Consider the following 12,660-nt stretch of genomic DNA (forward strand, 5'->3'; position numbering starts at 1 on the left):
ATATTCACCTGTAAAACTTAAAAAAACAAACACTGCTATCCATAAACTGAAATCCATAAATACCTCTTCAAATTTCACCAACAAACCAAAATTACGTACAGTTTTTAGAACAAAACAATTTGCATTCCAAATAAATTGAGAACCACATCTAATTCCACCCTCATAAGTGTGTAGCTGACTAGTTAATTAGCCTCCGAAACATGACAAATTACCCCCTGAGGGGAAAATATCTTCACGTTAAGAACCACTGACGGACACGCTCGATGATTAACTCTAGTCACAGAACCGGTCAACAGATGGCAGGTCTTCAGCAGCAACGCCAATATTTTGTAACATCGCTTAATTAAACAATTACTACCGACACACGGAGCGTAAGTTGTGAGCATAAAATTACCTTTCGTATTAAGATTCATACCGCGGAGGGGGGGGGCAAAGTTTCCCGCCAAAAACTGCCGCGGTGCGTCGTTATTTTGGCCAAGGGACAACTACACATTCGTCACATTCATTACGCCATCGAAACCACGGCGAAAACTTCTGCGTGAAGGACACTGGAAGCGAACACTCTTCAGAATGTCTGTTCTTGTGAACAATTTTTTTTTTCAAGCAGGCTTATAGATTTCCAATACCTGAAACTTTTCATGCCTTCAAAGTTTCGCACTGTCGCCATGTTTGCAGCTCATCAATTCCGAGAACACACAAACGATTTCTAATAACGTTTCTTCTTATCACACACCTCTAGGCAACTGATCTAATCATTAGCATTGCCATAAATTCTACTGTTAGTCAAGCTAATTAACAATAAATACTAAATGCCTTGTACAGAATTGTCAGATATCAGACAGCGATCTGTTTGATTTTTCATGTCGAGTACGAAGATAAATTGACTTAAAGTATAGTGTAGACAATTCTCACTGAGGTTTTCCTCAGTCCCTCCAGGAAAATTCCAGGATAGTGCCTTAAAACAAGCCACGACCGCTTCCTTCCACATCCTTTCCATCCTCTCATTCGACGTTGTACAGTGAGAGATAACCCGGGTTCAGACGCGTATATGAAAAGAAATTTAGTGTAAAATAAAATCCTATTTCTTAGACCAGTGGTATTCAACCTTTTTCGTTCGCGTACCCCCAGATATAATTTCTCTTCAACTTTGTACCCCCAAAGTTGTTGGTGTATAATTCAAGTTATACATAGTATATAATCTACATCTAAAATAAATTAAATAAATTACATTACTGATTATTCAGTGTTTATCGTAAAATAATATATTTTTTTTTAAATTTCACGTATCTGCGCAAGCAACTTTTTGATCATGCTGTATCTGTGTTAGTGTTCATATGATTTTGTTTCGTGCTGTTTCCTGAATTTTGTCTTAAATGGAACATTCCTGTCGTAAATCTGAAAGGAATAAGTCCAATCATCAACGACATCCGGGCTACTTTAACGGACAAATGTAAAATTAGAAGCATTTGATGTTTTCACGGTGGTTAGTCTAAAGATGACTGTCTTGTGGGTTGTAACGCTGTTAAGTCTAGTAGAAGTTTATCAACGTTTCAGAGGACCTTGCTGCCTCCATCATGAGGGCTTACATTTTGAGATGGCCGTCTACTCACAAACAGGCACATGCCTGTGTAAAACAACAAATGCCTGAAACTAAAAATAAAGTTCAGGTCTCTTGGTATTCCGTTATGAACAAGATTTACTGCAAAGAACAGACTCCCTCCCGACTTAAAACACCGTCCACCCTGAGTAATAGCCAATCAGTTTGCCAACCATAACTAAATAAATATTAATGGAGTCCGAATGACGATACAAAGCCATCCTGGCCTTTCAGTCTGAAGATTTACGATTCGAAGGAGTTTGCTGTCCGCGTGTTTTTCGTGACCCGCCACTTCTCAAGGACGACTGGCGGAACTCAGTCCAAGTGGCGACCGCGCCACACGATCTTGTGCTGTCCAGACGGCTACTGCAAACGATCAAAATTCTGTAGACGTGAAAACAACGCGTGGGAACTTCTCGGAACTAATTTAACCCCGAACAGATGGTAATACTGAATGCAATGTTCCTTGTTAGGCAGGGGTAGTTGACGGACGTGTAAAACCAAGAAATGTGTGTATAATTTAGGACTTTCCAACCAAATAACAAACATTAGGTGTATAGAAATCGTCCGTCTTGTGATGATATTTATTCAGTTTATGCCCATCTCATCATGTAATCGGGGCGAATTCCCCAGTCACTCCGACCAATATCCACCGCTGCACATCGATACATAACCAGTAGACTCACGATAAAGCGGGTTGCGGATTAACCGGGGGTATATATGGTTCAAAATTTAGGAAATATGTCGTAAACGTTACGCTTAAAAATAAAGTAACAAATACAAAAATGGCATTATTTAACGTATTAATATAAATCAATTGTTAATAAAGCCTGTAGTTCACGACAATAGAACGTTACTAATATCTGTCAGAATCTTTTTTTTAAAAAAAAAAAATCTGCCAGTACGGGCCGTACATTGCACTAAACAAATATTTCCCTTTGTACGTCATCGAATGTAAAATGAGACAGCGAAAAATTGTTTAGCATAAAACTTATTGATATCAGTAAAATCAAATCATGTTGCACACCACGTTTTAGCACGACAAATGCTGCTCCCTACACGCTTCGCGATTTGTCTGTCCGTCTTTTCTTAATGAAACCAGAAAAGCTAGGCGAATTTTCATTAAATCTGATATTGCCGTTTTGTAAGATAAATTATGTGCTGTTCTGTGCAAATCTCGGGAACAACCCTTGAGATAACTCATTAAATATTTATCGAATATATTTCCAGAAACATCTGAAGACAGAACCAAATCACTTCTACCATAAATCTTATGGCTTATGAAACAATTCGACATAAGAGATTTTACGCTGTGCTGTCTCGTAAGCCAAGATCGCAGGACTAACTCATGACAAAATTGTATTAAATTTTGAAGTCCTTGTTCGTTCGTCCCACTCGTTTAAGACTAATGAAAATCACAGTTCACAAACAGAATATATTTGGATGCAATTACTGAGCTAACGCTCTGGAAGTATTACACAATCAGAACATTTCTTAATCCTATGAAGCCGAAGATCATCTAAATATACAAGAATTCAGTCCGTACCGCGAAGAAAACACCACACTTCACCATTACATAGATCAAATGGTTAACCCTTTGAAGCCGAATCTCGTCTAAATATACAAAAATTCAGTCGTACCTCGAAGAAAACACTACACTTCACCATTACAAAGATCAACTGGTTAACCCTTTGAAGTCAAAGCTCGTCTAAATATTACGTATTTAAGAATTCAGTCCGTACCGCGAAGAAAACACCACACTTCACCATTACAAAGATCAACTGGTTAACCCTTTAAAGCCGAATCTCGTCTAAATATACAAGAATTCAGTCGTACCTCGAAGAAAACACCACACTTCACCATTACAAATATCAACTGGTTAACGCTGTTTACGGTGAGAATCGTACAAGCTGAAAACTGTTAACGCAAGAAGGACATAAAGTTACCAGTGGGATTTGAAGGGCTGCCCTCTTTAGGAACCTGGTAGTTCAGTCTGAGTTTACGTGCCAAGCAGAAGTTACAGCGGATCGATACGAACCAAAATGCAATCACGCCCCGACGATATCAATAAATCGATACCAAGAAAGTCCCGGAAATTCACGCAATTCAAACTTCATGAATTTAATGTGCGCTACAAACACATTACTTCCTGAACCCATGTTCGCTAGAAGGAAGTGAGATACATCATCCGAAGGAATGAAACGCAGTTAAAAAAAAAAAAAAGATGAAAGATATGACGTCATCGGTATTAGAAAGCTGATGCATTCCTGACCCCAAGAAGTCCCACATCTGCACAATGCAGATTCTGGTCCGATCCTCCCTACATATCTCGGCAAACAGCCAGCACCTGGGAGTTCTTTGCTCTGGGCCAAAGCGGACGAGGACTGTCGAGGTCAAGACATCGTGGACGTTTACCTCCATACCCCTACACGTCAATATATGGTGGTACTGGAAAGGAGGCTGGGCGATGGCAAAACAAACCAGCATTTGTGTCAGAAATCTGTCGTTAGTTGTTTGTTTTAGACAGCAGCGTATTTGCAGAGCGAACGAACACTTGTTCTCCTCGCAACTACCCGATGGATTCATTATTGTAACAAACGCCTATGTTCTTTACATTTAAGAGAATGAATATACTGAATGTCACACGTTTCGCCTGCGAAATTGCTGAACGGAATTCGATTAAATTTCGTATCGATTTGAGTAGGCTCTCGTATGGTGAATTTCATTTTTGATTGTACCAATTAGTCCAATACGACTGATACTTTAGCTCAGTGGTATTCAACCTGGGGTACGCGAAGACATCTTAGGGGGGGTACGTGAAATTTAAAAAAAAAATATTATTTTATGATAAACACTGAATAATCAGTAATGTAATTTATTTAATTTATTTTAAATGTAGATTATATACTATGTATAACTTGAATTATACACCAACAACTTTGGGGGGTACAAAGTTGAAGAGAAATTATATCTGGGGGTACGCGAAGACATCTTAGGGGGTATGTGAAATTTAAAAAAAAATATATATTATTTTATGATAAACACTGAATAATCAGTAATGTAATTTATTTAATTTATTTTAAATGTAGATTAATAGCTGTTCCGTGATCTTGTATCTCTATCAAATACCGGACGACAAAAACTAAATTTACAAAATATGTACTCCATCAGGAGTACAGCACATATTCTCTCGTTCGTGAAGAGACGTTCTGTCACTGGTAACCACGAGACACTACTACCTGAGCAAATCAGCGCTCGGCGCCATGATAGATTTTCCCGTTCGTGAAACCAAACTGACAGTCGAATTGCGTTACTCGCTAAATGAAGACACGCGGCCCTGCCCTAAGATCGAACACGTCAGGCGGTTACCTTAATTAACACCTCCAATTAGGCTAGAATAAGCAACGTCACGATTAGTTACCGGGCACTAAGTAATCGATAAGTTCATATCAATCGATTACGACAGAGGCGCAAATGTTCGCACACTCGTAATTGCATGTACGAGGTCCATGGGGTGATACAGCATCCGTAATTCACCACTTTTCACCAGGACCGGGGGGGGGGGGGGTAGATTTTTTTTTGCGCGGTATTCTCTCAGACTGGAGGAGTCAGCGACCCACTGACAGGAACAACGGACTAAGCGACATTTTACGTTCTCACAACAGCAAAGTGAATACGTCTTGTCTTCTGGGTTGTCGCGGCGTGTAGTTTATCGACGTTTCAGAGGTTCTCGCTGCCTACGTCATCACTATGACCTCTGAAACGTTCGCTAACCATCCACCACACTACACTCGATACTGAGATAAGCGTTGTCAAATGTCTTTAAAATAACAAATATGCCTTCTGCTACATGACAGACCCGAAAAATATATTTATTTTTCCACTAATTTAAAAGAAAAATACATGGCACTGTAAAACCACTGCAATGACAAGACGTTTGGGGCTCTAATTGGGATGTACTGGCTAGGCGATACAAAAAGAAGGTACTGAGTAGAAGCCAGCTCAAAAGAATATGAACCACTCAACATTTGCTTACGACTTTAAAAAAAATGCGTAAAACCACAGGGAAAAAAAACACAGAGTAATTAACATTAACAACGTGGGAACGCGGGGTTAAATTCCGTCCGCATTATAAGCGCTTTTTCCGTGAGAGGCTGTAGGATGAAGTGATCCTGTTCCACAGTCTTCCTACTTGTCTTAACAAACATTCCTAGTAAAATCGAGACCTCAACGGCTACAGTTCCACGAAGCAAAGAGCAAAAACTACATTCTTAAAAAAAAACCTAAGTATGATATTGCATTTCATAACAGCCGTCAGTTTAAAGACAGATTTAACCGCCTCGCTGCTCTCAACACACTAAAATATTCATACTTGCAAATGATTCGGCTTTAGGAATAAACCTGACTAGATCCTTTCAGTGAAAATTTAATACAAAGCAAACTTAGAAGCCCCAAACTATTAGAAGCGCCTTTATCATCCCCACAGGACCTCCAATATAGCAGGTAGTACAACGGTGAATAACTAATGCAGGCACTTCCTCATACCACGACTCTGTATATCTTCATGTTCTGGTTATAGACCTTGCGTTATGAAACATCTTAATTCTTTATGCGACGTAAGATCCGAGGTCTTCACGGCGGTGGGTCCGAAGTCTTCTGGGTTGTTGCGCCATGTAGTCTGGTATAAGTTTACCCAAGTTTTATACGTGCATTGTCTTTCGAAAGATCCTCCGAAACGTCGGTAAACTTCTACCAGACTACGACAACCCAGAAGTCAGCCATCTTCGGACTCACCGCCGTAAAAACCTCAGGTCCTACTCGGTTGATCTTTGTAATGGTGAAGTGCAGTGTTTTCTTCGCGGTACGGACTGAATTATATTAAATGTTACTTAGACGAGCTTCGGCTTCAAAGGGTCACACTGGCGTTTTACATTTATTTAGGACACAAAGAACACGTCTCACGAAAAAGATGGCTGCCTTCTGGGTCTTTGTCCTGATGATGGAAGCAGTAACCACCTTTGAAACGTCGGTAAACTTCCACCAGATTACACGGCGCAACAACCAAGAAGACAGTCCACCTTCAAATTCAATACAGACTCTCAGACCATATTTCCGCTAAGAGCCATTTTAATTAACATCAAAATTTCTATATACGCTTAGGTTTCTGATGTAGATTTATATCTCGCGCGTGCAATGCTCAGGATTAGACAGGCTTTAAAATGTCCGTCTGCTCTCCAAATTCCTACCGAAGACATCAGAGGTCACTGACTGCGTTAGAGAATGGACTCATGGACTCACGCTAACGAATTCACCGCCATAAATCTGTTACAGGAACCCACAGACCACTAAATTAAACCGAGACTCGGGCCGGCACGAGGTGAAGCCGGTTAATAACTGGGAGAAAACAGGATATAAAAAAGCAAGACAGAACGGGACACCGCTGAACAAAGGATGCCATGACAAAGCGCATTCAATTCACTTCTCTTCGCCCGCTCCACGTGGCTCGAGGTTTTCAATACCACCTCCTCGTTGGAGCGCCAGATTCCTACATCATTTACGAAGTCGACTGCGTAATCCCAAATCGGCTTACATTTTTATGCTCTGAGCCAAGAGACAAAGCTCGAGTTGCGTGAACTGAGTTCATGATCTCGCAATACTTGCCATCACGCTCTAGCGTGAGCGCGGATCAGCTTTGTCTGTCTGTCTAACGTCTTCCTGTGTTGAGGAGGATATTTGGGCCTAGGAGAGAAGACGATGGGGCGTGGAGAAAACTGCGTAATGATGAGCTTAAAAATCTGTACTCCTCCCCCAATATTGTAAGGGTGATTAAGTCGAGAAGAATGAGATGGACTGGGCATGTAGCGAGCATGGATGGGACAAGAGGTGTGCCCCTGAGGGGAAGAGACCGCTGGGGAGACCTAGACGTAGACGGGAGGATAATCTCAGGCGGGATCTATGGGAGATAGGAGTCGAAGGAGACTGGATTTTGTTGGCCCAGGACGGTCCGGTGGAGGGCTTTGGTTAATTCGGTGATGAACCTTCGGGTTCGGTAAGCCATCTGGTTGGTTGGGTCCAATATTTGGGAAGCCTGAGGGGAAGAGACCACTGGGGAGACCTAGACGTAGATGGGAGGATAATCTCAGGCGGGGTCTATGGGCTCATATCACAGTCCTACGGAATTTCAGTGTAATTCAAAGAGTACTAATGTCAAATCTTCTTTATACCGCATTACCAGTCCACGAAAACATATAACATAGATTTCCTTCCTGAATTAATTCTAGTAATGGTAGTTCAGAATAACCAACAGTGAAATTCTTATCGAGAATTTGTCTAGAGTTTCACCCTTCATAATGTTCCTATAAGTACACCTTAGGGCAAGCCAAGACGTTCTGCAGCACGCTTTCTACCTTGGAACTTATCTCTAATGTAAACGTCGTATTGTGCGGTATAACAGTCACGTTCAACAAAGACGAAACACAGAGCTGGCAAGTCCTCCGAAAACATCGTGTTGCGGGTGGCGTTAAATCAGAAACTAAGTATAGATTCTTGTCTGCTTCTCTGTTATGGTACAAAACCATGTTACTCGCAAAATAGCGTTATTCAGCAGAATATATGTAGGTTAGCCCTTCGAAGCCGAAGCTCGTCTAAATATTATTTAATAAATCAGTCCGTACCGCGAAGAAAACACCTCACTTCACCATTGCAAAGATCAACTGGTTAACGCTGTTTAAGGAAATAATCCCTGTTTACACTGATAATCATACAAAACACAGAAATACGAAACGCAGAGTTATTAACTGTGTAAAGCAGGTGGTACATATAGTTACCACTGGGTCTTAAAGGGTTAAACGTACAGAAACACAGCCTCTTAAGCTCCAGGTACGGCGGTATATCAATACAGACGTATTTATTAACGACGAAGTTAATCTCAACAACATTTAAACACGAGAGTCAAAAGCATTCTCTGGGTCGATGGTATTCAACCTGGGGTACGCGCACCCCCAGGGGTACGTGAATTTTTTAAAAAAAAATATTTTATGATAAACACTGAATAATCAGTAATGTAATTTATTTAATTTATTTTAGATGTAGATTATATACTATGTATAACTTGAATTATACACCAACAACTCTGGGGGTACAAAGTTGAAGAGAAATTATATCTGGGGGTACGCGAACAAAAAAGGTTGAATACCACTGATCTAGGTTATAATACGTACTCGTGTTTCCCCATTCAATTCTTTGTTTTTCTGCATACCTCAACAAGCTTGGTGTTTATTTATTATATATGCAATTCCATTTTCCCACCCTGGCGGTAACTCATTCACACTGCAGTCAGCAATTATTTTTATATACTAGCTTGCATAACTCTGTGACCGTGAACTTCATTTAATGCTGATTCAAATCATAAATTCATGCACAGCAATCGCGTAATGGCAAAATAACGCTTTGCATACTGAAAGTTCATTAACTGATGACCCATATTTTTCATTTTCTTGCCGAGGCAGCAATTTCTCCAGAAATAGCTAACCAATAAAACGCACTTAATAAAACTGAACTTAATTCAGTTTTAACCAGACTCAACTGGGAAATTAGCTGTTTATTAACACCGGAAGACCATACACTAATTTTACTTTCGTTAAATATTCAACTCTTGGAAAATGTTCAACTGCATTTTTATTCGAAGACAATATTCTTTCCAAATAACAAAGTTCAATTTGAGCTTCGTGTATAAAGCTGTTTCCCGATTGAAAACATCCAAGCATCAGCTTAATGACTTAAAGGAATTTTGTCAGATTTTAAGTAGCAAATGCGGGCCGAGATGGCGGCTAATCAAACAGACAAGTTTTTTTATATAAATTAGATTAAGTTTCCGGTTTCATAATAAAGAATTCCCTGACCAGCTCAGTAACTTTTAACAAACAACGTAAAACGCCGGGCCAGGGAGTCAGTCATTAAACATTTACCACCGATTTCTCAGAAACATTAAATCTGAAGCTCCAAGATTCCTTAAACAAGTTATCAGTTCTCCGCCATTTGAATTTTTCCTTTTGGAAAGCATGGCATGACCAATGAGAGTGGAGGAGATTATTTCACAGTCATTCTGTCATACGGAGTTTTCATTTTTCTTCCGTCCTGTCAATGTTTATAAGCGCTCCACTCACATCGTCAACGACGTATAGCCAGTTCTAAAGCAAGAGACTTCCAACTTCTGTGAAGCAAGCATACGATTTGCAAGTCAAATGTAATTCCCCAGGACGGAAACGACAGAGTATCGCTCTGTTCAAAGCATTTATCAAGGCCTCAAAGAAAGCTTTAATAAAACATAAACAGTTCCTCGCCTTAACTCGTCATGTGGATTATTCAGCCATCCCCACTTAAAGCGAGTGAGACAGAGGGAGGTGAAGGGAGATATTTCGTAAGGTAGTTTAACCAATTACTGGTAGCGCGTGGCGGCCATGATGTAAAGGCGGCCAGACACGCTCAGCTGTTGACACAGATCGGACTGCGCAGTCTCAGGACTGAACAGATTCCATGTATTTGAAAAGTAGCCCGGTTGAATCCCTCTCATTCTCCAGTCGAAAGCCGAGTCAGAACCCTACATTATATCAGGATTATCATCACACACATCTTAATTCTATATACATATGTCCAAATATTGTGCACTGAGCCATTTTTTGGGAACTCTAAAAAAAATGTGATATTTCAAGTTCTCACGGCGTCGAGTATGAATGCGCCGTGTAGTCAGGCAGAAGTCTACCGACGTTTCAGAGCTCCTTGCTGCCTACATCATCAGAAGATGAGTGAGGATTAATCTTTGTACCTGGCTACATGTCCCTCGCACATCAGAAACGATGTAATTAACTAATCGTCTTGAAATTCATTCATACCAGCTGCGCTGTTAACCATAATCACTGGTGTTAACACACGCTTTCATTGTTTTTAAAGAAAAACTCGAACTTTTTCGTACAGGTGGGGGTCACAGCGGCGATGTGCATTATGGGAAGTCGAGTGGCGTAGTAGTAGTTAAGACGACAAAAATATCCTCATATACTTATTCGGACGGGGGTCAGAATTTATACGAAAAGACAACTGTGTTACATCATAAAGATAACTTATAAAATGCCTATTAATTGTTTCAGAACTCACCAAGACGTCGCTAATTTGAGTCAGGATTGCGACAACGCGTTCGGCTTACCTGAAACAAATAAAAAATAACACACATGAAGATCACATGCATTGTTTCTGCGACGATGTTTACCGACGTGTGCAATGCATCACATCTTAACAAAATTTTGTAAACGCGTTCTTCGATGTCTGGAATGCCTCGTAAGTGGTACTGACGTTCATTAACGAAACTACAGTTACTGGCTATGGGAAAGGGGACTGGGGTTCGATACCCCTCAACGTCACTCGTTACCACCTTCAGAGCGGGCTCTGGTATCCAAACAACCTCCTAACTGACGACCTATGTGACATGGCTTATAGAAAACGTTTGGAATGTCAGGGCAAGTTTACAGAGCACGCCTTTCCAATGTTGTTTATACAATGACAATTGTTATGCGGGATGCCTACATCCTAGGGGAACCCAGACAGGCTGACGAACACGGGCTGGGTCGATATGATGACCTTCGTTCACGCCCGAGAGTCAGGACCACATAAAAACTCTTGCAAACGAAGTAACATAGCAACAAATGACGAACACCAATGAGGAATTCATTTGGAAAAGCATGTGTACTCCATCAGAGTACACTGGAACTCTTTAAGATTATTTTTGGATATAAAAACGGCACGTGAATCGCGTAGTCGAAAGTTCGCAGAAATTAGCCCAGGACGCAACAAATTCATATCAGGGACGACGCAAAACTTCAGAACGCAAACCGGGAACTGCCCACTGAAGTCGGTTCCTTTCTCATGGTAGCATCGGATATCGTCGTCACATTCTGAGCTTCCAGCGCCCGGTCGCCTCTCAACTTCGCGAAGAAACTTGAGGTCAACGTTTTGTATGTGAACAAATGCACGCAGACTGTCAACACAGAGACATCTAGCAAAGGCAAGCCTATGCACTCAAGGCCGTCGGGATTACGAATAAAAAAAAAACAGAGAGAGACAAATGAATGCCTTGTTGCAGTCCCCGCCCACGAAACACGTCGTGACTCTCTCCTGGTTGCTACGCAACAACACGCATGGCGATTGCATTGCACTGCGCGGAACATAAGAAGTGCATACATTTTCCAAATGTGAAATGTACTATTTTACAATCTCATTGGACAAAGGTCCATTTGCTGCAGACATAAACTCAGGAATGGAAAGTAATTCCACTACAGTAACCACGACGAAGAGCGTGAAACATTTCTATTATTATTTAGTTTTCTGTCTGAGGACAGGTCCATATGAACAGGATCCTTCCATCCTTTTCTCGGACTGGGACCTGTTCATATACGTTCTTGGCAGATGATCCAGAAGTGGTTTGCCATTGCCTTCTTCTGTGTGTGAATGGAGTAATTGTTGGGATGCCACGGAGAAACCGGGGAAGCCCCCGGAGGAAAACTCCGTGTTGCCTAGACCACGGCCTTGCCCAACACAAGTTATAAATTCGGGCACCGCCGGGAATCGAACCCGAGACCCCATGATTACAAGGCCAGCGTTCTGACCGCTAGACCACCTCATCTTATTATTATTTAGTGTTCTGTCTGACGACAGGTCCATATGAACGGGATCCTTCCATCCTTTTCTCGGACTGGGACCTGTTCATATACGTTCTTGGCAGATGATCCAGAAGTGGTTTGCCATTGCCTTCTTCTGTGTGTGAATGGAGTAATTGTTGGGATGCCACGGAGAAACCGGGGAAGCCCCCGGAGGAAAACTCCGTGTTGCCTAGACCACGGCCTTGCCCAACACAAGTTATAAATTCGGGCACCGCCGGGAATCGAACCCGAGACCCCATGATTACAAGGCCAGCGTTCTGACCGCTAGACCACCTCATCTTATTATTATTTAGTGTTCTGTCTGACGACAGGTCCATATGAACGGGATCCTTCCATCCTTTTCTCGGACTGGGA

General features: G+C 41.4%; 1 protein-coding gene across 4 annotated transcripts in view; it reads right to left on the bottom strand.

Annotated features, from left to right (window-relative positions):
* The window catches only part of Snoo (Sno oncogene), a 132,049-nt gene that overhangs the window by 27,173 nt on the left and 92,216 nt on the right, over nucleotides 1-12,660 (bottom strand). The window contains exon 2 of one of the 4 annotated variants that reach the window (XM_087361046.1): nucleotides 7,499-10,796. The exons of the other annotated variants lie outside the window; for them this stretch is intronic. Coding sequence (XP_087217172.1) covers nucleotides 10,758-10,796 — 39 coding nt within the window. The 3' untranslated portion in view covers nucleotides 7,499-10,757. Of the gene's footprint in view, nucleotides 1-7,498; nucleotides 10,797-12,660 lie in introns of those variants that run through there. 4 annotated transcript variants of the gene reach the window in all.

This window comes from Zootermopsis nevadensis, unplaced genomic scaffold (genome assembly GCF_977971745.1).
Source record: "Zootermopsis nevadensis isolate Lab colony 2312 unplaced genomic scaffold, Znev_1.0 Znev_ptg000050l, whole genome shotgun sequence".
Lineage (NCBI taxonomy): Eukaryota > Metazoa > Arthropoda > Insecta > Blattodea > Termopsidae > Zootermopsis > Zootermopsis nevadensis.